This window comes from Heterodontus francisci, chromosome 24 (assembly GCF_036365525.1).
Source record: "Heterodontus francisci isolate sHetFra1 chromosome 24, sHetFra1.hap1, whole genome shotgun sequence".
Taxonomy (NCBI): Eukaryota; Metazoa; Chordata; class Chondrichthyes; order Heterodontiformes; family Heterodontidae; genus Heterodontus; species Heterodontus francisci.
In genome coordinates, this window is record NC_090394.1 from 15,740,100 (window position 1) to 15,768,053 (window position 27,954).

At 45.3% G+C, this 27,954-nt stretch overlaps 1 protein-coding gene across 6 annotated transcripts in view; it reads right to left on the bottom strand.

Annotated features, from left to right (window-relative positions):
- Positions 1–27,954, bottom strand: part of LOC137383211 (E3 ubiquitin-protein ligase MGRN1-like) — a 257,889-nt gene that overhangs the window by 139,670 nt on the left and 90,265 nt on the right. For all 6 annotated transcript variants that reach the window (XM_068055703.1, XM_068055699.1, XM_068055698.1 and 3 more), the window contains exon 5: positions 14,482–14,599. In XM_068055703.1, coding sequence (XP_067911804.1) covers positions 14,482–14,599 — 118 coding nt within the window. The remainder of the gene's footprint in view (positions 1–14,481; positions 14,600–27,954) is intronic.

Below are 27,954 nucleotides of genomic sequence, written 5' to 3' on the forward strand. Positions count from 1 at the left end.
GATTTAAGATAAGGGGCAGGAGGTTTAGAGGGGATTTGAGAAAAAAAAATTTCACCCACAGGGTGGTTGGAATCTGGAACACACTGCCTGAAGGGGTGGTAGAGGCAGGAACCCTAACAACATTTAAGAAGTATTTAGATGAGCACTTGAAATGCCATAGCATACAAGGCTATGGGCCAAGTGATGGAAAAGTGGGATTAGAATAGATAGGTGCTTGGCCGGCACAGATGTGATGGACCGAAGAGCCTGTTTCTGCGCTGTATAACTCTATGACTCTATTTACACTACCTTTTGAGGAAAAAATGCTTCCTGATTTCATCTTAATTGGCCTAGCTCCAATTTCAAGATGATGCCCTCTTTTTTGGATTCCCCCACCAGAGGAAATAGGTTCTACCTAATCAAATCACTTTATCATTTTAAAATAACTTGATTTGATCACCCTTTAAACTTCTAAATTCAAAGGAATACAAACAAGACTTGTGATTGCAATAACATGGACATAGACAGGCTGTTGGAATGCACAGGTGGCAGACGAAATTTAATGCAGAGAAGTGTGAACTGATACATTTTGGTAGAAAGAACGAGGAGAGACGTGAAGGCATTCGTGAGGGTACAGAAAAGAATTACAAGAATGGCTCTAGCTACGTTAATAGATTCAAGAAGCTGGGGTTGTTCCCCTTTGACAGAAGGTTGAGGGGAGATTTGGCAGAAGTGTTCAAAATCGTGAGGGGTTTGGACAGAGTAGATAGGGAGAAACTGTTCCCATTGGCGGAAAGGTCAAGAACCAGAAGACACCAATTTAAGGTAAAAGACAAAAGAACCAAAGGTGACATGAGGTAAAGCTGTTTTTATGCAGCGAGGGGTTAGGATCTGGAATGCGCTGCCTGAGAGCGTGCTGGAGGCTGATTCAATTGTGCCTTTCAAAAAAGGGAATTGTGAATCTGAAGAGAAAAGGTCTGGCGGGAGACAGGGAAAGGGTGGGGAATACAACTAGCTGAGTTGCTCTTTCAGAGAGCCAGCAGGGACACGACAGGCTCAAAGGCCTCCTTCTCTGCTGTAACCATTCTCTGATTCAAATTTCCGGTATCATTCTGGTGAATCTGTGCTGCGCGCAACCCCACTTCATAACATGCAGTGTCCAAAACCGAATACAGTGCTCCAGATGAGGGATGGAGTATAACTGTACAACGAAAGCATCAATTCCTTGTACTTTTGTATTATTATTGGGATGAAGGTCAACATTCAGTTAGTCTTTTTGATTGCTTTTAGTACCCAGACTTCTCTTTCCAATTTGGGCAATGCTACAGTCTGGGTTGTAGTCTGCTCCACAACGTATTCAACATTCGACTGCTGAAAAGGTGGCAGAGGAACTTCAGCTGCAATTCTCACAAGGTTAATCATCTGATGAAAGCTTTTAACACATCTATCCCACTCTGAAGATCAAATGATCAACCACACCCATTTCAATTCACAGCCACCACTCCTGTTTTTTTCCCAGATACCAGTTTCTGGTAATGATTCTGCTACTGCCACTTATACTTCAAGACCCATCATTTGTTTCTTTACTTGGCCCATATCATCCCCTTCTGCCTTGCACCATCAACCTTTCTGTCATTTAATGGTTCCTGTCTTTCATCCCATCACGGAGCTGCCCTTTTGTTCTTTCCTCGCCTCCCCCAACCCATTTCCCTGCCTCTATACTTGCTTAAAACTTGTTATATCTAACTTTTTCCAGTACTGACAAAGGGTCATAGACCTGAAACATTAACTTTATTTCGCTGTCCACAGATGTTGCCTGACCTGTTTACTGCCAGCTTTTTGTGATTTATTTCCAAGTATTTTGCTTTTGTATTTCATTTCAAAATATGTTGTGCAGTGCTATGTCTTACTACCTTAAGTTTTTTTTCATACATGTTCTTGGGATGTGGTCAGCACTGGCAAGGTCAGCATTTGTTGCCCATCCCCAATTGCCCTTGAGGTTGTGAGCCACCTTCTTGAACCACTGCAGTCCATGTGGTGTAGGTATACCCAGAGTCCTGTTAGGTAGGGAGCACCAAGATTTTGACATGACAGTGAAGAAACAGCGATATATTCCAAGTCACGATGGTGAGTGACTTGGGGAACTTGCAGACAGTGGCGTTCCCATGTGCCTTCTGCCCTTGTCAAGGGTTTGAAAGATGCTGTCGAAGATACCTTGGCAAGTTGCTGCAGTGCATCTTGCAGACGGTACACACTGCTGCCACTGTGCAGTAGTGGTGGAGGGAGTGAATGTTTAAGTTGGTGGATGGGATGCCAATCAAGCAGACTGTTTTGTCTTGGATAGTGTTGAGCTTACTAGCTGTTGCTGGAGCTGCACTCATTCAGGCAAATAGAGAATATTCCATCATTGTTCTCACTTGCACCTTGTAGACAGAGGACAGATGTTGGGGAGTCAGGTGGTGAGCTACTCGCTGTAGAATTCCCAGCATCTGACCTGCTTTTGTAGCCACAGTATTTATGTGGCTGGTCCATTTAGGTTCTGGACAATGGTAACCCCCCCCCCCCCCCACCCCCCACGATGTTGTTGATAGAATATTCAGCGATGGTAATGCCATTTAACATCAAGGGCTTCAGTATCTGAGGAGTTGAGAATGGTACTCAACACTAGGCAATCATCAGCAAACATCCGCAATTCTCACCTTATGTTGGAGGGAAGGTCATTGATGAAACAGCTGAAGATGGCTGGCCCGAGGACACTAACCTAAGAAACTCCTGCAGCGATGCCTTGAGGCGGAGATGATTGGTCTCCAACAACCACAAACATCTCCCTTTGTGCTAGGTGTGACTCCAACCACTGGAGTTTTCCCCTGATTCCCATTGACTTCAATTTTGCCGGGGCCTCCTTGATGCCACACTTGGTCAAATGCTGCCTTGATATCAAGGTCAGTCTCTCTCACCTCAAGTCTGGAATTTAGCTCTTTTGTCCATGTTTGGACCAAGACGGTAATGAGGTCTGGTGCTGAGTGGCCCTGGCAGAACCCAAACTGAGCATTGGTGAGCAGGTGGTGCTTGATAGCACTGTCGATGACACCTTCCACTTTGCCGATGATGGAGAGTAGTCTAACGGGGCAGTAACTGGCTGGATTGGATCTGTCCAGTTTTTTTTGTGAACAGGACATAACTGGGCAATTCTCCACATTGTCGTGTAGATGCCTGTATTGTCGCTGTGCTGGGAACAGCTGTTTTGAGCTGCCAGATCTGTTGAGTCTATCCCATTTAGCACTGTGATAGTGCCACACAATATGATGGGGAGTTCCTCAGTGTGAAGACAGGACTTCATCTCCACAAGGACAGTGCAGTGGTCACTCCTACCAATACTGTCCTGGAAAGATGCATCGGCGATAGGAAGATTTGCGAGGACAAGGTTAAGTAGGTTTTTCCCTCTTGTCGATTCTTTCATCACCTGCCGCAGGTTCAGAATGGCAGCTATGTCCATCAGAACTCAGCCAGCTTGGTCAGTAGTGGTGCTACCGAGCCACTCTTGGTGATAGACATTGAAGTCCCCCACCCAGAGTACATTCTCTGCCCTTGCTACCCTCAGTGCTTCTTCCAAGTGGTATACAACATGGAGGAGCACTGATTCATTATTTGAAGGAGGGCAGTAGGAGGTAATCAGCAGGAGATTTCCTTACCCATGCTTGGCCTGATGCCATGAGACTTCATGGGGTCTGCAGTCAATTTTGCAAACTCCCAGGGCTACTCCCTCCCGAATGCATGCCACTATGCTGTCATCTCTGGAGGGAATAGCGATGGATGGCTGTAAGGTATGATTCGATGAATATGACTGTCAGGCTGATGCTTGTCTAGTCTATGGAACAGTGTCTCCCAGTTTGGCACAAGTCCCCAGATATTAGTGAGGAGGACTTTGTCGGGTTGACTGGGCAGTGTGTGCCTATGTCGTTTCCGGTGCCTAGATCGATGCCAGATGTCCATTCGGTTTTTTATTCTTATCTAACTTATCCATATTGGTTTGATACCGAGTACCTTGCTAGGCCATTTCAGAGGGCAATTAAAATCAACCACATTGCTGTGGATCTAGAGTTACATGTAGGTCAGACCAGGGTGGCAGATTTCCTCTCCTTAATAACATTAAGTAAACCAGATAGGTTTTTACGATAATCTGGTAGTTTCTCGATCATCATAAAACTAGCATTTTATTTCAGATTTATCAATTGAATTTAAGAGTTCCTCCAGCTGCCGTGATGCAATTTGAATTCATGTCCCCAAGCAGTAATCCAGGCCTCTGGATTACTAATCCAGTAACACTACCACTATGCTACTATTCCCTCATCCAATGTGAAAATGCATGATAAAAGTACCAACAGTTGCAGCGCTATAAAAGCCAAACTTCATGACAAAATCATTGGGTTGAAGCCCAGGGAGTAACTTAGGATCACTGCTTTCTGGAAGAAAGGTGAATACTTATTTAAATGCAGCTTTCTTTTTCTGTCAATAGATCAATTATGTTGATTCCTGCCATCCCAGTCCTACCTCACTATGTCCTGCCACTGGGCCCCCGATATTCTCAAAACCACCTTGCATTAATATAGCATCTCAACCTAGAACAACATTGAGTGTTAGCAGAAATAAATTGTCACTGAGCCAAAGGAGGAAACATAGAGGGGTGATCAAAAGTTTTGTCAAAGAAGTGGGCTTTTGCAGAAGGTTTCAAAGGAAGAGCCAGATGCAGTGAAGCAGAGGCCCTAGCAGGGAATTCCAGAGCACGAGGCTGAGGCGGCGATGGACTAAAGGTCAGTATCAGAAAAATGTTGATTTGGGGGTGGGGGAGGGAGGAGAGGATGTTTGTAAAGCTCGGAGAAAGTTACAGAGATAGCCATAGAATGATTTAAACATGAGGATGAGAATTTTAATTTTGAGACGTTGGGAGCCTGGCAGTAAATGTAAATCAGCAAGGACGTGGTGATGGATGAGTGGAACTTGGTCCAGATTAGGATGCGGGTGGCAGAACTTCAGTTAATGGAGCTGCAGAATTGGAAGCCAATCAGGAGAGCTTTGAAATACTCAAGTCTAGAAGGTGACAAAGTCATGGAGATAGGCTGAGGTAAAGCAGAGCCGAATTGCATTACAGATATTGAAATAGCAGTTTTTTGTTTAGGAAAGGATATGGGGTCAGAAGTTCAAACAGAACAAAATACCAAGGTGGAAAAAAGTCTTTTCGGCTTGAGACATTGACCAAGGAGAGAGATCGAATCAGTAGCAAGGGCCAAAGACGATGGGTTCAGTCTTCCCAATATTCCCACTGGAGGAACGTAGACAAAATTGTGGCTCAATCAAGGCAAAATAAGCTGTTTGACAACACAGAAGTGCTGGAGGGGTTGAGAGGATGGTGCAGCGGTAGAGTTAGGTGTCAGTGTTCTTATGAAAGCTGACTCCATGTCTAAGATTAATGGTCACAGTTGCAGAGAATGTCATTTGTGACTTTAGCTGGAGTTGTTTCATGTTGTAGCAGCAACAGAAATTAATTAACTACGACTCAAATGTGGAATTGCCAGAAAGAAGAGCACAGATTTGGGAGGCAACAAGTTTTTCAAGTCTTTGAGAAGAAATGGAGGTTGGAGATTTGGTAAGGACAGAGGAGTCCAGGGTGGTGTTTGAAAAAAGGAGTGAAAGCAGCAATTTTGAAAGAAAGGGGAATAATACTTGATAGGAAGGGATCATTTACAATGTCAGCTCACATAAAAGCCAGGAATGGACATTAAGTGGTCAGCAGTTTCGCGGGAAGGGGTCAAGGGAGCAGGAGGAGGGTCCCCAGAGACTTTTCGGCACAGACTGCGGCCATTTGGCCCATCGAGTCTATGCCAGCTCTCTGTCGAGCAATCCAGTCAGTCCCATTCCCCTGCTCTATCCCAGTATCCCTGCAAGTTTATTTCCCTCAAGGGCTCATCCAATTTCCTTTTGAAATCATGGATTGTGTACACTATCACCACTCTCATAAGCAGCAGGTTTCAGGCCATTACACTCACTGTGTTTAAAAAGTTCTTCCTCACATTCCCCCTGTATCTCTTGCCCAAAACCTTAAATCTGTGACCCCTAGTCCTTGTACTATCAACGAATGGGAACAGTTTTTCTTCGTCTACCTTATCTAAACCAGTCATACTGGTGTACACCTCTGTCAAATCTCCCCTCAATCTCCTCTGCTCCAAGGAGAACAACCCCAACACCTCTGTCAAATCTCCCCTCAATCTCCTCTGCTCCAAGGAGAACAACCCCAACTTCTCCAACCTAACAGTGTAGCTAAAATCCCTCATCCCTGGAACCATTCTGGTATACCTCCTCTGCACCCTCACAACATTCCCAAAGTGTGGTTACCAGAACTGGGTGCAATACTCTAGTGGCCTAATCAGGGCTTTATAAAGGTTCTGCACAACCTTTTGTACTCAGAACCTCTATTTTTGAAGCCCAAGATCCCATATGCTTTGTTAACTACTCTCTCAATATGTCCTGCCACCTTCAAAGATGTATACACCTGAACCCCCAGGTCCCTCTGTCCCTGTACATGCTTTAAACTGTGCTATTAATTCTATTTTGCTTCTCCCTATCCCTTCAGCCAAAATGCATCACCTCACACTTCCCTGTATTAAATTCCATCTGCCACTTGTCTGCCCATTCTGCTAATCTATCTATGTCCTGTAGTAGTTGAATGGTATCATCCTCACTGTTTGCCACTTCCCCAAGTTTGGTATAACAGCAAATTTTGAAATTTTACTCTGTATTCCAATATCCTAGTCATTTATATATACCAAAACAAAAACAGTGGTCCTAGCACGGACCCTTGGGGAACACCACTGTCTACCATCCTCCAGTCTGAAAAATGATTTATCATGACTCGCTGTTTTCTGTCCTTAAGCCAATTTTTTTTTTAATTGGAGCTGACACAGACCCTCCTTTCCATGACCCTCCATTTTGTTAACCAGACTTTTGTGTGGTACTTTGTCAAACACTTTCTTTAATCCATATAGACAACATTCACCACATTCCTCTCAGCAGCCTTCTCCATTACTTCATCAAAAAATTCAATTAGATTAGTCAAACATGATCTGCCTTTTACCAATCCGTGCTGGCTCTCCGAGTGCCTGTTAATTTTTTCCCTGATTATTGTTTCTAAAATCTTACTAGGAATGCCCTTACACCCTTTCTTGAACAATTGTCACATTTACCACTTTCAAATCCTATGACACCTCTCCTGTATCTAGGGAAGACTGGAAGGCAATGGCAAGCCCTTTTGCTATCTCCACCCTCCCCACCACCCCACTTCTCTTAGCAACCTGGGATGTAAGACATCTGGAACAGGTGACCAAGCCTAGCCAGCCTTTCCAAGGACTCATGGACAAGATGAGTTCAGAGGGGACGAGAGAAGATAGAAGCAAAGCAACAAGATGATGCAAATTCAGGGATAGAGAAAGGGGAAGGCTAAGATATATTTTGGCTTGGTTGGCAAGAGAAAGATACAGGGGCAGTAAAGACAGCTGAACAAATGTTCACAATCTTGGTGACAAAGATGGGCTCCTTGCACTTGTTGGAAATAAGGGTGCAGGAAGAGGATTAAGGAGATAAAAGCAATACTGCAGATGCTGGAAATCAAACAAAAACAAAAATACTCAGCAGGTCCAGCAGCATCTGTGGAGAGAGAGAAGCAGGGTTAATGTTTCAGGTCAGCTACCTTTGATGAGAACTGGCAAAGGTTAGAAATGTAATAGGTTCGAAGCAAATAAAGCGGGGGGTGGGAAGAACAAAAAAGGGAGCCTGTTGATATGACAAAGGGCCAGACAGATTAACTGACAAGGAGGTCAAAGGGCAAAGGCAACGAGTGTGTTAATGGTGTGGTGAAAGACAAAGCATTAGTGCAGAGAGGGTGTTAAATGACAGAGTAATGAACAGCCCTAGCCAAAAGCACAAACATGAAAAAAAAAAGTGGGCAGGCACATGGTAAAATAAATGACGAAACAAACCAAAATAAAAATGAAAAATAAAAATGAAAAAGGGGCCTGTTGTGCTCTAAAATTATTGAACTCAATGTTCAGTCTGGTAGGTTGTAGCGTGCCTAATGAGTAAATAAGGTGCTGTTCCTCGAGCTTGCATTGATGCTCACTGGAACACTGCTGCAAGCCCAGGAAGGAGATGTGGGCATGATAGCAGGGGTGTGTGTTGAAATGGCAAACAACAGGAAGCTCAGGGATATGTTTTCGGACTGAGCGGAGATGTTCCGCAAAGCGGTCACCCAATCTGCGTTTGGTCTCTCCAATGTCGAGCAGACCGCGCTGTGAGCAGCGAATACAGTATACTAAATTGAAAGAAGTACAAGTAAATCGCTGCTTCACTGAAAGGAGTGTTTGGGGCCTGGGATAGGGAGGAGAAAGAAAAGGGCACGCATTACACCTCCTTCGATTACATAGGAAGGTGCCATCGGAAGGGGGCGAGGTGTCGGGGGTAATGTAGGAGTGTAGTGGAGGTAGCTGTGGGAGACAGTGGGCTAATAATGAATATTAGTGCACAATCTATCCCCAGAGATAGAGACAGAAAAGTCGAGGAAGGGAAGTGTCAGAGATGGACCAGGGTGTTGCGGAGGGAACGACCCCTTTGGAATGTTGACAGGGGAGGGGAGGGCAAGATGCATTTGGGTGGTGGCATCACGCTGGAGGTGGTGGAAATGGCGGAGGATGATCCTTTGGATGTGGAGGCTGGTGGGGTGAAAAGTGAGGACAAGGGAACCCTGTCGCGGTTCTGGGAGGGAGGGGAAGGGGTGAGGGCAGCAGTGCGGGAAATGGGCCGGACACGGTTGTAGGCCGTCAACCATACTGGGGGGGGGCGGGAAATCCTCGGTTGAAGAAAAAGATATAGATCATAGATCATATCAGAAGCGCTGTTGTGGAAGGGCGCATCATTGGAGCAGATAGATCCGTTGGAGATGGAGAAACTGGGAGAATGGATTGGAGTCCTTACAGCAGACAAGGTATGAAGGAGTGTAGTGGAGGTAGCTGTGGGAGACAGTGGGCTAATAATGAATATTAGTGGACAATCTATCCCCAGAGATAGAGACAGAAAAGTCGAGGAAGGGAAGTGTCAGAGATGGACCATGTAAAGGTGAAAAAAGGGTGAAAATTGGAATTAAAGTTGATAAAGTTTTCCAGTTCGGATTAAGGAGATGATTGATGTGGAGAGAAGAAGCCACAAGTTATCTTTGCTCTCCAGAATGATCCTGGTGCAGCAGGTGGTTCTGGCAGAAGACAATAGCTGGTAGTGTTTGGTCCAGCCAGATTTCGGACAGCTCACTAACCAGAGTGCCCTGGATTTTTTTTTATTCTTTCAGGGATGTGGGTGTCGCTGGCCAGGCCAGCATTTATTGCCCATCCCTAATTGCCCTTGAGAAGGTGGTGTTGAGCTGCCTTCTTGAACCGCTGCAGTCGATTTGGGGTCAGTATACCCACAGTGCTGTTAGGAAGGGAGTTCCAGGATTTTGACTCAGCGACAGTGAAGGAACGGCAATATAGTTCCAAGTCAGGATGGTGTGCAACTTGGAGGGGAACTTGCAGGTGGTGGTGTTCCCATGCATTTGCTGCCCTTGTCCTTCTAGTTGGTAGAGGTCGCGGGTTTGGAAGGTGCTGTCGAAGGAGCCTTGGTGCATTGCTGCAGTGCATCTTGTAGATGGTACACACTGCTACCACTGTGCGTCGGTGGTGGAGGGAGTGAATGTTTGTAGATGGGGTGCCAATCAAGCAGGCTGCTTTGTCCTGGATGGTGTTGAGCTTCTTGAGTGTTGTTGGAGCTGCACCCATCCAGACAAGTGGAGAGTATTCCGTCACACTCCTGACTGATGCCTTGTAGATGGTGGACAGGCTTTGGGGAGTCAGGAGGTGAGTTACTTGCCTCAGGATTCCTAGCCTCTGACCTGCTCTTGTAGCCATGGTATTTATATGGTTACTCCAGTTCAGTTTCTGGTCAATGGTAACCCCTAGGATGTTGATAGTGGGGGATTCAGTGATGGTAATGCCATTGAATGTCAAGGGGAGATGGTTAGATTCTCTCTTGTTGGAGATGGTCATTGCTTGGCACTTGTGTGGTGCGAATGTTACTTGCCACTTATCAGCCCAAGCCTGGATATTGTCCAGGTCTTGCTACATTTTTACACAGACTGCTTCAGTATCTGAGGAGTCACAAATGGTGCTGAACATTGTGCAATCATCAGCGAACATCCCCACTTCTGACCTTATGATTGAAGGTAGGTCATTGATGAAGCAGCTGAAGATGGTTGGGCCAAGGACATTACCCTGGAGGAACTCCTGCAATGATGTTCTGGAGCTCAGATGATTGACCACCAACAACCACAACCATCTTCCTTTGCGCTAGGTATGACTCCAGCCAGCGGAGGGTTTTCCCCCTGATTCCCATGGACTTCAGTTTTGCTAGGGCTCCTTGATGCCGTACTGAGTCAAATGCTGCCTTGATGTCAAGGGCAGTCGCTCTCACCTCACCTCTTGACATCAGCTCTTTTGTCCAAGGCTGTAATGAGGTCAGGAGCTGAGTGGCCCTGGCAGAACCCAAACTGAGCGTCCCAGAGGCAGGTTATTGCTAAACAAGTGCCGCTTGATGGCACCGTTGATGACACCTTCCATCACTTTACTGATGATTGAAAGTAGGCTGATGAGGCGGTAATTGGCCGGGTTGGACTTGTCCTGCTTTTTGTGTACAGGACATACCTGGGCAATTTTCCACAGTGCAGGGTTGATGCCAGTGTTGCAGCTGTACTGGAACAGCTTGGCTAGGGCCGCGGAAAGTTCTGGAGCACAGGTCTTCAATACTATTGCTAGAATATTGTCAGGGCCCATAGCTTTTGCAGTATCCAGTGCCTTCAGTCGTTTCTTGATATCACGTGGAGTGAATCGAATTGGCTGAAGTCTGGCATCTGCGATGCTGTGGACTTCAGGAGGAGGCCGAGATGGATCATCAACTCGGCACTTCTGGCTGAAGATTGTTGCAAATGCTTCAGCCTTATCTTTCGCACTGATTTGCTGGGTTCCCCCATCATTGAGGATGGGGATATTTGTGGAGCCACCTCCTCCAGTTAGTTGTTTAATTGTCCACCACCATTCACGGCTGGATGTGGCAGGACTGCAGAGCTTAGATCTAATCCGTTGGTTATGAGATCACTTCGCTCTGTCTATTACGTGCTCCTTACGCAGTTTGGCACGCAGATAGTCCTGTGTTGTAGCTTCACCAGGTTGACACCTTATTTTGAGGTATGCCTGGTGCTGCTCCTGGCATGCCCTCCTGCACTCTTTATTGAACCAGAGTTGGTCTCCTGGCTTGATGGTAATGGTAGAGTGGGGGATATGCCGGGCCATGAGGTTACAGATTGTGGTTGAGTACAATTCTGCTGCTGCTGATGGCCCACAGCGCCTCATGGACGCACGGTGGTAGTGCAACACAACACGATGGATGGTGTCCTCAATGTGAAGGCAGGACTTCGTCTCCACAAGGACTGCGCGGTGGTCACTCCTATCAATAGTCATGGACAAAAGCATCTGCGGCAGGCAGATTGGTGAGGACGAGGTCAAGTCTGTTCTTCCCTCTTGTTGGTTCCCTCACCACCTGCCGCAGACCCAGTCTAGCAGCCAAGTCCTTTAGGACTTGGCCAGCTCGGTCAGTAGTGGGGCTACCGAGCCACTCTTGGTGATGGACATTGAAGTCCCCCATCCAGAGTACATTTTGTGTCCTTGCCACCCTCAGTGCTTCCTCCAAGTGGTGTTCAACATGGAGGAGTACTGAGTCATCAGCTGAGAGAGGGCGGTAGGTGGTAATCAGTAGGAGGTTACCTTGCCCATGTTTGACCTGATGCCATGAGACTTCATGAGGTCCGGAGTCGATGTTGAGGACTCCAAGGGCAACTCCTTCCCTACTGTATACCACTGTGCCACCATCTCTGTCGGTGGGACAGGACATACCTGGGGATGGTGATGGCAGTGTCTGGGACAGTGTCTATAAGGTATGATTCCATGAGTATGACTATGTCAGGCTGCTGCTTGACTAGTCTGTGGGACACCTCTCCCAACTTTGGCACAAGCCCCCAGATGTTAGTAAGGAGGACTTTGCAGAGTCGACAGGGCTGGGTTTGCCGTTGTCGTTTCCGGTGCCTAGGTCGATGCCGGGTGGTCCGTCCGGTTTCATTCCTTTTTCTTGACTTCGTAGCGGTTCGGTACAACTGAGTGGCTTGCTAGGCCATTTCAGAGGGCATGTATGAGTTAACCACATTGCTATGGGTCTGGAGTCACATGTAGGCCAGACCAAGTAAGGACAGCAGATTTCCTTCCCTAAAGGACATCAGTGAACCAGATGGGTTTTTACAACAATCGACAATGGTTTCATGGCCATCATTAGACTAGCTTTTAATTCCAGATTTATTAATTGAATTCAAATTCCACCTTCTGCTGTGATGGGATTCAAACCCATGTCCCCAGAGAAATACCCTGGGTCTCTGGGTTACTAGTCCAGTGAATATACCACTACGCCACTGCCTACCCTGCATAATTCCTGCATGCCCTTCCCCTTTCCTTAACCCTATCTTGTTAATTGTGGTCCCTTCAGCTTCTTTGCTATGTCTCTGTGGTTTGACTCAAACCTGTGTCCCACTACTGAAGCTGCCCTGCCCTTGCCACAATCCAGCTCTGCTGTTTCGTCGAGATACTTAATTGTCGACTCTAGTGACTGTTGCTACACAGTGCTATTCACCTTACAGCCCATTCCCACAACATGGACTGAGCAGTCAGCTACTTTCCTATTACGCTTGGACCTGAATCTCTGCCATCACTGATCAGGCAGCCTGACGTGGGCCAGCATGATTGCATGTGGCAGTTCTTCTAACCTGCATAGGTGAAGCTGCATGTCATTTTCTACACAGACCTAAACGTGGTTACATTTTCACAATGATTCCAAAACCAATACAATCAGGGTGGAGGAGAGGAACCTTGTTACTCCCACAAACTAAATAAAAATCTAGCTCAGGTCATGCCATTTTAAGAACTACTGATCCAGATAGAAATTCAGCAGGCACAGTGGTTAGCACCGCAGCCTCACAGCTCCAGGGATCCGGGTTCGATTCTGGGTACTGTCTGTGTGGAGTTTGCAAGTTCTCCCTGTGTCTGCGTGGGTTTTCGACGGGTGCTCCAGTTTCCTTCCACATCCAAAGACTTGCAGGTGATAGGTAAATTGGCCATTGTAAATTGCCCCTAGTGTAGGGAGGTGATAGGGAATATGGGATTACTGTAGGGTTAGTATAAATGGGTGGTTGTTGGTCGGCACAGACTCGGTGAGCCGAAGGGCCAGTTTCAGTGCTGTATCTCTAAACTAAACTAAACTAAACTAGATAAAAGCAGATAATTCTTTTTTTCATGGCAATCCATTGCCTTCAGTGCTTTGGGATGGACTGTTCATATAAGCTGCTACAAAATAAAAAGAGCTTTGGACCATCAGAGAGAAACTAGCTGTAACAGAAACTGAGGAACAGAGCAGTCCTGAATCTAAAAGTATAAGGAAATCATATCCTTTGAAGCACGAAGGGATTGTCTAAATGATCATAATGGAATCCAAAATTTTGCATGATGCAACACCACCTATCCTTCAATAGAAGCATTACCTGACCCTTCCTTCCTTCTCCTTATTAAGTCAATGTTGCAGCCGCTTCCAAAGGCGCAGACTACTATCCATGCCCACCCCCAGAGGAATCCAAGCCCAACAGAAATACTACCTGCTGAGCCACCACTCCCTCCCCTTCTAGTTCCCTCTTCCCCTCCTCGCTCCTCTACCCATACTAATCTTCCTACTATCCTCGACCACGCCCCTCCTCGCCCATCCTTTTCTCTCTTACTTCTCCACCCCATTATACTCCTTCCCCCTCCCATCCCTCTTGATACCTCTCTTTTTCATCACATATGGTTCTCTCTTGCCTTGCATGGCCCTATTATTCTCCCTTCTTCCAACTTGTTGAACAGGAGTACTGCCTTAGTTTTGAGTACCCATTTGCAACCGCATAGGAGATAGACTAGTAGATATATAATTGTTACAAATGTATCAGCTACCATTCCTATTCCTGCGTCCTTTTATGTTCATACATTCACGAAATGCGAGCGTCACTGGCAAGGTCTGCATTTATTGGCCATGCCTAATTGGCCTTGAGAAGGTGAATGACTCCTCCTGGAAGTTTATGACTTTGGGCGATGACAGAGTTGTACTCCATGACAGAACAACTCACGATCACTCACTGTCCTGGCTGAAAGTATGGTCGCATGGATGAGGCACTAAAGGATTAACAGAACTCAGGGAACCATAGTCCAGCATGGGTTACTGCCTTCAGAACAAAAGGGAGCTTGAGGGAGAAACAATAAAGGGAAATCTGATTAAAAGGCAAAATAAATAAAAGGGAGTATTTACCTCATCTTCCTTCCATTCAGAGAAGTCAATCTTAAAAGAAGGAAGTGAGAACTGCTGGCTCACCCCTCTCTTGTAATGGATGGTCTCAGATTGCATAGAAGGATGCTTCGATGTATATCTAAAATAAACAAAAAGCAAAAAATGTAATAATAGCTTTCTCCTAACTAATAACACAAAGGTTCAGACATCTAATGCTATCACTGACTAACTTCATACTACATACAGAAATTTGTGCTAAACAGCATTGAATTAAAATAGGTAGCAAGCAGTTCAACAGGAGTTCCTGCTGGTGAGTATCCTTTCTGGCCCCAGGTGGCAACTGGGAGATATCAAAGTTGAAAAACACAATGCCAGATGGATGCTGCTGTGGTACAGCTGGAGCCATCCAAATCCTGAAAGAATATACGTTTGCAGAATTCTTTAAGGGGCTACTTACTGACATTAGGTAAGTAGCTTTCTGCAAAAAGAAGTGATGCAAAATAAGTAGCTATCAAAGGAAACAAAAACAAAACAAAAATCAAAACGGTGAACATGATCATAAAGCTTTGACATTAAATGGATTTTGATGAATGATAATTTTCTTTAATCCACTGGCTGGAGATCTGAATTTATATATATTTTTAAAAAGACATTTTTAAAAGACAAGCTGCCAGAAAAGTCATCCTTTCAGCTTAAGGTGATCACCTAGTTTGCTACACTGTATTCTACATTGCAAAGGGCTGTGAGGAGAGACACAAAATGTCTGCTCAGTCCTCAGCAAGAATCAAGATCCAGGAAGTTTAAAGGAACTACCTGTTCTCTCAGCAAGCAGAGAAATACTGCTAACTGCTATGTTTGAATGAGTGAGTGACTGTCATGTGACAAGCTCCTCCCCATCTGTGGTTTTAAGTTGTTGTTTTTCTCTGCAGCAGAGAAGTAACTGGACTCTGACATGAGCATACCCTAAGTGGGGCTTCCCCCTCTCTCTGCCATTCCAGCTCGAAAGCTTTCAAATTCTGCCGGTTGACTGACCATCTTTGCATTGTCCGGCTACAATCTGAAACCCTGCTGGAGGAAATCATCCGCATTGCTATCTCCAAGAGACTCAATGAACCAATCATCTACCTCTTCAAACTAAAAGCCTCAGGACCACAGAATTCAGCTAGAAGCCAGCCAAATCACAAAACGCCACAGACTGAATACACTTTTGTTTTATAAACTCTAACTCAACCAATCTACCTTTCCCCACTCTGTAACCTGTTTGTGTATGCGTAAACCTCCAGTATGTGTGAGAGACTGAAAGTTGGCATGTTGTTTATCATTTTATTAGTTCGGTTTAGCTACAATAAAGTTAACCTCTTTCTTTGTTAATTCAAGAAAACCTGTCAGATTGGCTCTTAGCAAGTAAGTAACCAAACACCTACTAAATTAGCCAGTACATCCACTTTAAGAAAGAATTAAACCAGTGTGCTCCAACAAGGAGACTGAAAACAGGGAAGCCCTTCAACCCCCCCCCCCCCCCCCCCTCATGCAATATGGGTAAAAACGCCAGATGTTACCTCCACTGCAACAACAACTTGCATTTATATAGCACTTTTAATGTCATGAAACATCCCAAGGTGCTTCACATGAGCATTATCAAACAAAATTCAACACCCAGCCACATAAAGAGCTATTAGGCCAGATGACAGTAAGCTTGGAGAAAGAAAGGTTTTGAAGAGCCTTGTAAAGGGAGGAGAGAGAGAAAGGCAGATAAGTTTAAAGAGGGAATTCCAGAGCTTAGGGCTTTGGCAGCAGAAAGCACTATGATTATCAGGGATGTGCAAGAGGCCAGGATTCAAGAAACACCGATATCTCAGAGGGCTGTGGGGCTGAAGGAGATGAGAGACTGGAAGGGGTGAGGCCATGAAGGGATTTGAAATCAAGGATAAGATGGAGGCATTCCCAATCTATCCCCCTTAGCACAGATAGAGGAAAGAGAGGGGGAGCCCCACTTAGGGTCTGCTCATGTCAAGAGTCCAGTTGCTTCTCTTCTGCTCATCCGCTGTTGAAACCCTCATCCATGCCTTTGTTATGCCTAGACTTGACTATTCCAAAGCATTCCTGGCTAGCCTCCCATATTCCACCCTCCATAAACTTGAAATCATCAAGACTCTGCTGCCCTTGTCCTTTCACCCATCATTCCTGTGCTTATTGATCCAAGACTGGTTCTCGGTTAAGCAATGTTTCAATTTTAAATCCCCAGTTTGAATGCTTAAAGTGGTGGATGGGGTGCCAATGAATCAGGCTGCTTTATCCTGGATGGTGTTGAGCTTTTTGAGTGTTGTTGGAGCTGCACTCAGACAGGGAAGTGGAGAGTATTCTATCACACTCCTAACTTATGTCTTGTAGATGGACAGGCTTTGGGGAGTCAGATGGTGAGTTACGCGCCGCAAAATTCCCAGCCTCTGAACTGCTTTTGTAGCCACAGCATTTATGTGGCTGGTCCAGTTAAGTTTCTGGTTAATGGTAACCTCCAGGATGTTGATGGCAGGGTATTCAACGATGGTAATGCCGCTGAATGTCAAGGGAAGATGGTCAGATTCTCTCTTCTTGGCGCTAGTCATTACCCGACATATCACCTGGCACGAATGTTATCAGGCCAAGACTGAATGTTGTCCAGGTCTTGCTGCATACAAGCACAGAATGCTTCAATATCTGAGGAATTACGAAAGGGGATGAACACTGTGCAATCATCAGCACTCATCCCCATATCTGAACATAACCTAAGAAATAGGAGCAGGAGTAGACCATATGGCCCCTTGAACCTGCTCCACCATTCTATATGATCATGTCTGACCTTAGGATGGAAGGGATGCCCCTGATAAAGCAGGTGAAGATGGATGGGCCTGGGACACTGGTCCTGAGGAATGCCTGCAGCAATGTCCTGGGGTTCAAATAACTCCAACAACCACAACCATCTCCCTTTCTGATGGGTATGACTCCAACCAGTGGCGAGCTCCCCCCATCCCGATTCCCATTGACTCCAGTTTTACTACGCTTCCTTGATGCCACAGTCAACTGTTGCCTTGATGTCAAGTGCAGTCACTCACTCCTCACTGCTAGAATTCAGCTCTTTTGCCCATATTTGGACCAAAGCTATAATGAGGTTTGGAGCTGAGCGACTCTGCTGGAACCCAAATTGAGCATCGGTGAGCAGATTATTGCTGAGTTAGTGACGCTTGATAGCACTATCAATAACACCTTCCATCACTTTGCTGATGATCAAGAGGAGACTGATGAGCTGGTAATTGGCCGGATTAGATCTTTAGTTTAGTTTAGTTTAGAGATACAGCACTGAAACAGGCCCTTCGGCCCACCGAGTCTGTGCCGACCATCAACCATCCATTTATACTAATCCTACACTAATTCCATATTCCTACCACATCCCCACCTGTCCCTATATTTCCCTACCACCTACCTATGCTAGGGGCAATTTATAATGACCAATTAACCTATCAACCAGCAAGTCTTTGGCATGTGGGAGGAAACCGGAGCACCCGGAGGAAACCCACGCAGACACAGGGAGAACTTGCAAACTCCACACAGGCAGTACCCAGTATTGAACCCGGGTCGCTGGAGCTGTGAGGCTGCGGTGCTAACCACTGCGCCGCCTTTCTGTCCTGCTTTTTCTGGACAGTACATACCTGGGCAATGTTCCACATTGTCAGGTAGATACCAGTGTTGTAGCTGTACTGCAACAGCTTGGCAAGGGGCATGGCTAGTTCTGGAGTACAAGTCTTCAGCACCACAGCCAGGATGTTGTCAAGTCCTTTGCTGTATCCAGTGCCTTCAGCCGTTTCTTGAGGAAGAAGTAGAGAAAACATAATAGAATTTACGAGCTGCAGTTAGAATCTTAAGTGTCCAGATTCCATTATCCGCCCTGGCCACGATCTCAAGTTGAACCGGATACTTCACAACCTCACTACTGTTACAACCAGGTGAGGAAGAGGTCTCGGGTTCCCTTTCAGCCTTCACCTGCTCTTACTGTAATAGGGTTTAATTTTAAACATGCCGTGTTTTTAGCGCCCCCTTGGTGAATTCTTTTTCACCGCTTTTCAATTATAAGGCAAAGAAACCAGCACAACAGGTTTTCTCAGGTTTAGAGAAGCAAAGTGAAATTTTATTAAACTTAAACTCTAATTCAGTTAACGCCTACAGATACACGACGCACCCACGCTAGCATGCATACGCAACACACACATGCAAATAGGGACAGAAAAGAGAAGAAAAATAAAGTGGAAAAGTTTGAGGCAATATCTGAAGAGGGTTTTTGTTACTGCGCTTCGAGCTTGCAGTAGAGTCCTTGATTGAAGGTAGATCTTGCTTTTCGTTGGGGCCCAGTATTCTTCTTCAACCTTGTTTGCTGCAGGAGACTTTTCTCTCTTGGGGTTCATGTGTCTTCAGTGGGTTTTGGAGTTCCATGAGAAAGAGATGGGAGCAGACAGACAGGAGAGTTCTTCTTCAGTCCAAGAGCATTCTGCTTTCTGCAGGCTCTCAGTTCAAACTGCACAATTCAGAAACCCCCAGGTTGCCACTCAGGTTAGTCATGTGACTAACTGGTCTGACCATGTCTAAGCTCTGTGTATTGTATCATCTTAGCAGGGAATGGAATGCGCTTCCCTGCCTTCAATGTCTGTTAGTATGTAAATGTTTCTTTCCAGCCAAGGTCTGGCATGCCTTGTAACAAGCCTTCTCTTCTTCCCAGCAACAATTTGAAATTTACTGTCCATGTGGTGAAATTAATATGCCTCATTCTTGGCAGGTGGGGGCCTGCACGACACCATCCTATTCAATCCTGAGCTGAGGTTCTGACCTCACATGTCCTTCATCACAAAGACCAGCTACTTCCAATTCCATAACATCACCCACCTCTACCCCTGCAACAGCCCATCTGCTGCTGAAAATTTCATCCGTGCTGTTGTCACTTCCAGCCTCAAATGCTCTCCTGGCTGGCTTCCCATTCCCCTTCAGCTCATTCAAAACTAATCCATATTCTGTCATGCATAAAGCCCTGCTCACTTACCACATGTCAAGAGTGGATCCCAGCACCCCCCTTAGTGCTGCCAATTTAAAATGATCTTTCATGGCTTGGATGTCCCTGTCAGTGGCAAAGCTGTGCCTTACGCCACTGACGGCACAAAAAAATACGAACTCACATGGTTTGTAGTTTGCAAGGAAAACTTCTTTTTCTTCCCGCAGCAGAGCCTACCATCAGGACAAGAAGCATGCGCTTCCAGCACGGTGCACTGTCAGGGAAGCCATGCCCTCTTTTGACATCACAACCTTGAGGTCTGTGTTTAGTTCAATGAAAGGTAAGTTTTCATAAATTTTATTATTAAGCAAGGATTGCATTTGGAGAAAAGTAATATCAGGAGATAAATATATGATACAAATCAGCAAAATTAAAATGTTTGACTCTTTGGGAATTGAAATAAATTCTTATTTGATGGTGGCTGTCAAGAAAACATGCTATGCCAAATGAGGCTTCTTAATTCATCGGCTGGAAATCCACATTTAACTTTGAAAAAGGAAAGCTGGGATCCTACATTTAACTTTTAAAAAGCTGGCAGCCAAGATGGCCACCACGATTTGCATTGAAATACCTCAAATTCCAGGACATCAAATTGGAGAAGCACGTTTAACGAGGTCCTATCCAGGACTATCCCTCATCACTCTAACGTGTCTGTGTGTGTGTGCGTGTGACAAAGAGAGAAAGAAAGAAAGTGGAACTATATCACCGTTCCTTCACTGTCGCTGGGTCAAAATTCCTGGAACCCCTTCCCTAATAGCACTGTGGGTGTACCTACACCCCAAGGACTGCAGTGGTTCAAGAAGGCAGCTACCCACCACCTTCTCAAGGGCAATTCGGGATGGGTAACAAATGCTGGCCTAGCCAGTGACGTCCACATCCCATGAACGAATAAAAAGAAAAGTTTTATTATTTTATCTAGATTGCGTTTAGATTTTTTTTTTTTTTTTTTTAAGTACAACAAACTCACCTCTTCTGATGAAAGGTCACTGACCTGAAACGTTAACTTTGCTTCTCTCTCCACAGATGCTGCCAGACCTGCTGAGTATTTCCAGCACCTTTTGGTTTTATATTAAACTCACCTCTTTCTTGTTTAAACTCAAAAAACCTGTCCAATTGGTTCCTTTTTCTGATCACAGCAAAGGTAAAAGATAAAATACTCACTGAAATGGTAAATACATCCGATGTTTAAAAAGGAATAAACTTTGTTGCAGTCAAACAAGGAGAAGGACAAGAGGGGAGCCTTGTGGCCCCTCCTTATTTGATCTTAACAGAAATTTGAGGGCTTATCTGGGATCGTTACCCAAAGACAAACGAGAAATTGAAAGTGGGAAACCAAATTGATCCCCATCAAAAATTCAAAGACTTTAATACAGCTTTTCTTGTTAATACTCTAGTAGTGAAAACCACATGTCCACATTCGAGGCCAGTACCTTCCTAAACCAGAGTGAAGTAACTTGGGACAGTTTAACTGCCCTATGTGTTGAAGAGTTGAGGAATGTAGTGGGGCAATTAGGGATTACTATCTACCCAAAGGCTAGGAAACCCGAAACATTAGCTAAAGTACAACTATAACTGAGGAGACTAGAATTAGAATTAGAATTCCAGACGGAGAAAGATCAGAGAGAGTATCAGGAAAGAGAAAAATAAAAAGCTTTCCAGAGCGAAAGAGGAGACAGAGTGTCAGGAAAGGGAAAAAGAGCTTTCCAAAGGGAGTTAAGGCAGCTTGAATTAACTAGGGGAAGACCCAATATAACCAAGTGAAGGCATGGCTAGTGAAGAAGTTACCTCTAGCTCAGTATCGAGTGCTAAGCTCTGAAAGTTCTCTCAGTTCCTACCAAGGTTCAACAAAAGGGACATGGAAGCATTTTTCAAGTTTGCAAAACAGCCGATAGAGAGCTAGATACTGTCATTGCAAAGCAAGCCAACAGGAAAAGCCCACGAGGTTTATTCACTGTTGCCAGATGAGAGTTCATCAGACTATGCGATGACTAAAAATGCTATCCTGGCCCCTATGAGCTAGTTACGGAGCAGGACCGCCAAAAATTCAGCCCACATATGAAAACCTTGGAGAGGTGATCCTTCTTGAGAAGTTCAAAAACTCTCTTCCCTTTCCATTAAAATTCACATGGAGGAACAAATTGTTCCAAGAGCCAGGCAGGCCACGTCCTGGCTGATGAATTTATGTTTGTACACAAATCCTTACCCCAAGAGAAACCCTTCCCTAGTCACCCCCAAAACCCAAAAATGATAAAAAGGTGAGAGAGTGATGGGAGCATGAACAGCCATGGGCAAGAAGGGAAAGCTGGATACACAGGGGGCCCTCCTCAGGCTAAAACTGATGATGCTGAGAGCAGGAGTGACGTCCGAAAACCTCTGTTTCCATTGTATCAAGGCAGGCCACCTTCGAGCTGACTGCTGGAAGTTATGGGAAAATCTGTAGGATAAATCAGGGCACACCAGACCCATGCGGGAAAGAGGGCCCTGATGGAAAGCACAGCAGATCAGGCTGTGGCTTTCACTGTGGCAGTAGGATTCAGTAAATCTACAGCTGAGAGCGTGGGAAAACTTAAAATCCCCAAAAGTTACCAGGATTTTGTGTCCCAAGGAAAAGTGACCCCATACCTCTCACGTGAGGAAAGCAAGTCCATTGTTATCCTTTGGGATACAGGGGCTACCCAATCCCTTTTGCTGGAAAAAGGCATGACCTTTCCCCCAGAGTGCATTGCTGGTGAATGGTATCGAAGGGCTGTGTATGCCCCTACCATTATACCGGGTGCACCTGGAGTGTGATCTTGTTTCAGGACTGGTAACCGTGGGGATTGTCCCTAGTTTACCTGTGGACAGGGTCGACCTGCTCCTGGGTAATGATCTGGGTGGGGAAAGAGGTGGTAGCTTCCCCAGTAGTTTTAGAGAGACCGAAAGAGGTCAGGGAGACAGAGCAGTTGGAGGAGAAGGTCCCCGGCACTTTCCCTGACTGTGCTGACTCGGTCCGTGGCCAAACAAGCTCCATCAGAGGAGGTTGAACTGGCACTGCAGATGAATGACTCTACTGTCTGGTTATCTGAAACCTTCTTTGGGAAGTCAGAGGACCCAAAGGATTTGTTAAACAGGTCTTCCTTGGTCGAGGCTCAGCAAGCTGACCCAGTGTTAAAAATGTTAGCACAGACTGCCCAAACGGAAGCTGAAGCAGAGGGAGTTCCAGAGTGCTTATAGTTAAAGAATGAAGTGCTGACGAGGAAGTGGCGATCTCCTCACAGACCTGCTAACGAAGAGCGGACAGTGGTTCACCAGATAGTGGTACCACTGAGATACGGTTAGGAAATACTAAGAGTAGCCCACGACCTTCCAATGGCTGGACATGTCTGTATACGAGAAACCCAAGTCCGCATAAAAACAGCATTTTGACTGACCAAAACTCCACAAAGATGTGATGGAGTTCTGTAAAACCTGTCACATTAGCCAGGTTGTGGGGAAGCCCCAACCTGCAATAAAACCTGCACCCCTAATTCCCATACCAGCTTTTGGGGAACCCTTCAGCAGAGTGCTGGTGGATTGTGTGGGACACCTGCCGAAAACAAAAGGGTGCTACCAGGATTATGTCACTATTATGGATGTGGCTATGAATTTCAGGTCTAGATAAGTCATGGGTAATCTGGGCAGAGCCCAGCTCAAGTCTACAGCCTACCACCCACAGTCACAAGGGGCTTTGGAACAGTCCCACTAGACCCTAAAGACAATGATCAAGGTATACTGTTATAAGTAAACCCATGACTGGGACAAAGGGCTGGGATTTCCCCTATTTGCCACCAGGGACTCATCCAATGAGTCCACCGGTTTTAGTCTCGTTGAATTAGTTAACGGACCCAAGGTGAGAGATGCTCTTAAACTGACCAAGGAGAGATTTTTGGGACACAGGGATGAGCCTTCCATGTTACAGGAGGGCTGGGAGGAGTCCCAAATCGAACCCCCTACTTTCCAGTTAGCCAACACCAAAATGCTAGAAAAATTAGAAGCCACACTCTCCTATTTAAAGGAAAAGCAAAAAATGGCTGCTCACAACATTTACAGAAATCTGCAGGAACAAGGAAAGTTCCCAAAGGGGAAAGCCAAAAGTGAGGGAGATGCCTCACCTAGTTGAAGAGTCACAGGGGAGAGTCGTGAAAGCTGGACAGACCCTTGCAAGCAGCAATGTCCCTTGAGAACATAAAGTGAGGTCAGTGTGGATCTACTTGCTGAACAATCCGATGATCAGGTCCTAAATCCAAAGCTAATCACATCTAACAATTAAGGTTCAGGGCTCAGCAAGAACGAGGGCCCGGAGGAAATCTCAGACACCTAACAGGGGCTAAAACACAATTTATTACCCACTATCATTATAGAGATAAGAATTATCAATGTGCTGGAACCTGAATGGTTAAAGCCAGGTGTTGTAGAAACTGCAGTTAAGGAGTTAAAACTTGACAGACATGAAACCTTGCCACCAGCAGTAACGGAAAACAAGCTTCACCAACAGCCACATGTTTATTGAGCTGAATATTCCCAGAGTACTACAGGTTGATGCGAGAGAAACTCTAACCCCATTTGACAACGTATAACCCAAAAGAAATACAATTTTTTTTAAATGGTTCTTCATCCGAAGGAAGGCTGATGACAAAACTCCAAAAAAAATTAAACCAGAACCTGGCTAGGGCAGTGTGAGTTTGAGAAGTGAGTGTTTTTTTCCCCCATGGCCATGTGATGAAATGTTCCTGTTGTCACATTTCATTCCGCGTGGTGCGGCGGCATCAAGAAAACATGCTATGCCAAATGAGGATTTTTAATTCATCGGTTGGAAATCTACATTAAAAAAGAAAAACTGGAATCACACAGTTAACTTGTAAAAAACTGTCAGCCAAGATGGACACCACAATTTGCATTGAAATACCTCACATTGCAGGACATCGAATTGGAGATGAATGTCTAACGAGGTCCCATCCAGGACAATGCTTCGTGAATTTTGAAGCAGCTAACTGCTTCACTTCTAATGGCAAAACATTCAAAGCCATCTTGGAACATTAACAGTGAATGAGAAACACGAGGGCAGCTGGGGAGAGCCAGCGGAATCATAAAGAACATTCTTATTGCTAATTAGAACAGCATACAGCCTTCATCTACCCTCCCTGTTTGCTGACTTGCGCCTGTGCTTATGAGCCCCAACACAAAGCGTGTAAAAATACACACAATTTGTGGGAAAATAAGCAAAGTTCTCACAATAATGGCCCCTGCTGCATTAAAACTAGGAACGGCAGAACCATCAGCATCGGCTCCCATTGGGGTGCACCGCAACTTCCGGGTTTCGGAGTAAGTCAGGTTGCCAGACGATGCAGTGCTATTGTGGCCCTCAATAGCGTGAACCTCTCGGCGTCTGCCACTGTTGGAACCGTAAGATCTGAGCCCATGGTGTTTAAATTCCTTCATAGCCTTGGGGATGATACCTCCATTTCTGTATTCTTCTCGAACCTTACAACCATCCCAGAACACCCCGTTCCTAGAATTGTGTTTCTTTTATGCATCCCTCATGCCTTTCTTTCCACCAGTGCCTTCCTCCATCCAGGCCCCTTATTCCTGAATTACACCTCAAGCCTGAGGCAGAGGACCACGTGGATAGCACATTTAGGGAGGTTAGGAGCATGCAGGCAGAGAGGGAATGGGTGAATGCCAGGCAGACTAAGAGAACCAGGCAGGCAGTGCAGGAGTTCCCTGAGTCTATCTTACGTGCTAATCGATTTTCCATTTTGGATACTGGTGAGAGTAATGGTTCCTCGGGGGAGTACAGCCAGAACAAAGTTTAAGGCACCACGTGGGGCTCCACTGCACAGGAGGGGAGTAGGAAGAGTGGAAGAGCAATAGTGATAGGGGATTCGATAGTCAGGGGATCAGACAGACGTTTCTGTGACAGTAAACGTGATTCCAGGATGGTGTGTTGCCTCCCTGGTGCCAGGGTTAAGGATGTCATGGAGTGGCTGCAGGACCTCCTTCTGGGGGGAGGGTGAATAGCCAGGTCATGGTCCACATTGGTACCAATGACATAGGTAGGAAGCGGGATGAGGTCCTGAAAGCAGATTTTAGGGAGTTAAGAAGGAAATTAAAATGCAGGACCTCAAAAGCAGTAATCTCAGGATTACTCCCAGTGCCACATGCTAGTGAGCATAGAAATGGGAGGACTGATCGATCGAATACGTGGCTGGATAATTGGTGTAGGAGGGAGAGCAGGGACCCGGGTTCGATTCTGGGTACTGCCTGTGTGGAGTTTGCAAGTTCTCCCTGTGTCTGCGTGGGTTTTCTCCGGGTGCTCCGGTTTCCTCCCACAAGCCTAAAGACTTGCAGGTTGGTAGGTAAATTGGCCATTATAAATTGTCACTAGTATAGGTAGGTGGTAGGGAAATATAGGGACAGGTGGGGATGTTTGGTAGGAATATGGGATTAGTGTAGGATTAGTATAAATGGGTGGTTGATGGTCGGCACAGACTCGGTGGGCCGAAGGGCCTGTTTCAGTGCTGTATCTCTAATCTAAAAAATCTAAAGCATCACATCCCTGAGGCATTGGGACCAGTTCTGCAGCAGGTGGGGCCTGGACAAGATGGATGGGCTACACCTTAACAGGATCGGAACTAACATCCTCGCAGGGAGATTTGCTAGTGCTGTTGGGGAGGGGTTTAACTAGCTTATCAAGGGGGTGGGAACCTGAGGGATAGCTCAAATTGGAATGAAGTAAAGCTGGTAACAGGAGGTAGAAAAGTAGCAAGTGACATTAGAAGGCAGGCGAAACAAAGGCGAGCATCAACTAGGCTTAGAAAGCAGAACGTCAAGGCGGCAAGGTTAAGGGCACTCTACCTTGCATTTGCAACTAGGTAGATAATTTAAAGACCCAAATAGAGGTAAATGGGTATGATCTAATTGCCATAATGGAAACATGGCGACAGGGTGACCAATACTGGGAACGGAACATTCAAGGATATTCGACATATAGGAAGGACAGGCAAAAAGGAAAAGGAAATGGTGTTGTGCTGATAATAAGGGATGGGCTCAGTACATTAGTGAGGAAGGATCTCCGACCAGAAGAACAAAATGTGGAATCTGTTTGGGTAGAGCTAAGAAACAGCAAGGGGCAGCAAACATTGTTTGAAATTATTTATAAGCCACCAAACAGTAGTGGTAGTGTGGGGCCTGGTATTACTCAGGAGATTAGAGAAGCATGGGTAATACAGTAATCATGGGTGACCTCAATCTGCACATAGACTGGGTAAACCTAATGAACACGAACGCTGTGAAGGACGAGTTTCTGGAGTGTGTTAGGAATGTTTTTTTTTTAAGAGCAGTATGTTGAGGAACCGACTAGAGAACAGACTATTTTAGATTTAGTATTACGTAATGAGAAAGGGTTAATTAAAATTCTTGTTGTAAAAGAACCTTTAGGGATGAGTGACCATAATATGATAGAATTTTACATTATGTTTGAAAGTGAGGTAGTTTAATCTGAAGCCAGGGTGTGAAATTTGAACAAAGGAAATGATGAAGGTATGAGGGGCAAATTGGCTGATGTGGATTGGGAAAATACATTAAAGGTATGACAGTACATAAGCAATGGATAGTCTTTCAAGAAATATAACATAGTTTACAGCAACTATACATTCCTTCAAGGCACAAAAGCCACAAAAGTAAAGGCAGTCAACCGTGGATAACAAAGGAAGTTAAGGATTGTATAAGAGTAAAAGAAAAAGCCTATAAAGTTGCCAGAAATATTAGTAAACCTGAGTGGGAGGATTTTAGAATACAGAAAAGGAGGACCAAGAAACTGATAAATAAAGGGAGAACAGAATATGAATGCAAGCTAGCAAAAAATATAAAAACAGGCTGTAAAAGCTTCTATAGGTAAGTAAAAAGGAAACTTTTGGCTAAGACAAATGTGGGTCCATTACAGACAGAGTCAGGAGAATTTATAATGGGAATAGAGAAATGGCAGAGAAGCTAAATGATTACTTTGTGTCAGTCTTCACTGAGGAAGATACAAGAAATCTCCCAGAATTAGAGATCGAAGGGATTAGGGGGAATGAGGAATTGAAGGAAATTAGTATTTGCAAGAAGGTTGTATTGGAGAAATTAATGGGGCTGAAGGTTGATACATCCCCAGGACCAAATATTCTACATCCCAGAGTGTTGAAAGAGGTCGCTATGGAGATATTGGTGATCATCTTCCAAAATTCTATTGATTCTGGAGCGGTTCCTGCAGATTGGAAGGTCACAAATGTCACCCCACTATTTAAGAAGGGAGGGAGGGAAAAACAGGGAATTACAGACCAGTTCGCCTTACAGCAGTCGTTAGGAAAGCGCCAGAATCTATTCTAAAGGATGTGATAAATGGACACTTGGATAATAACAAT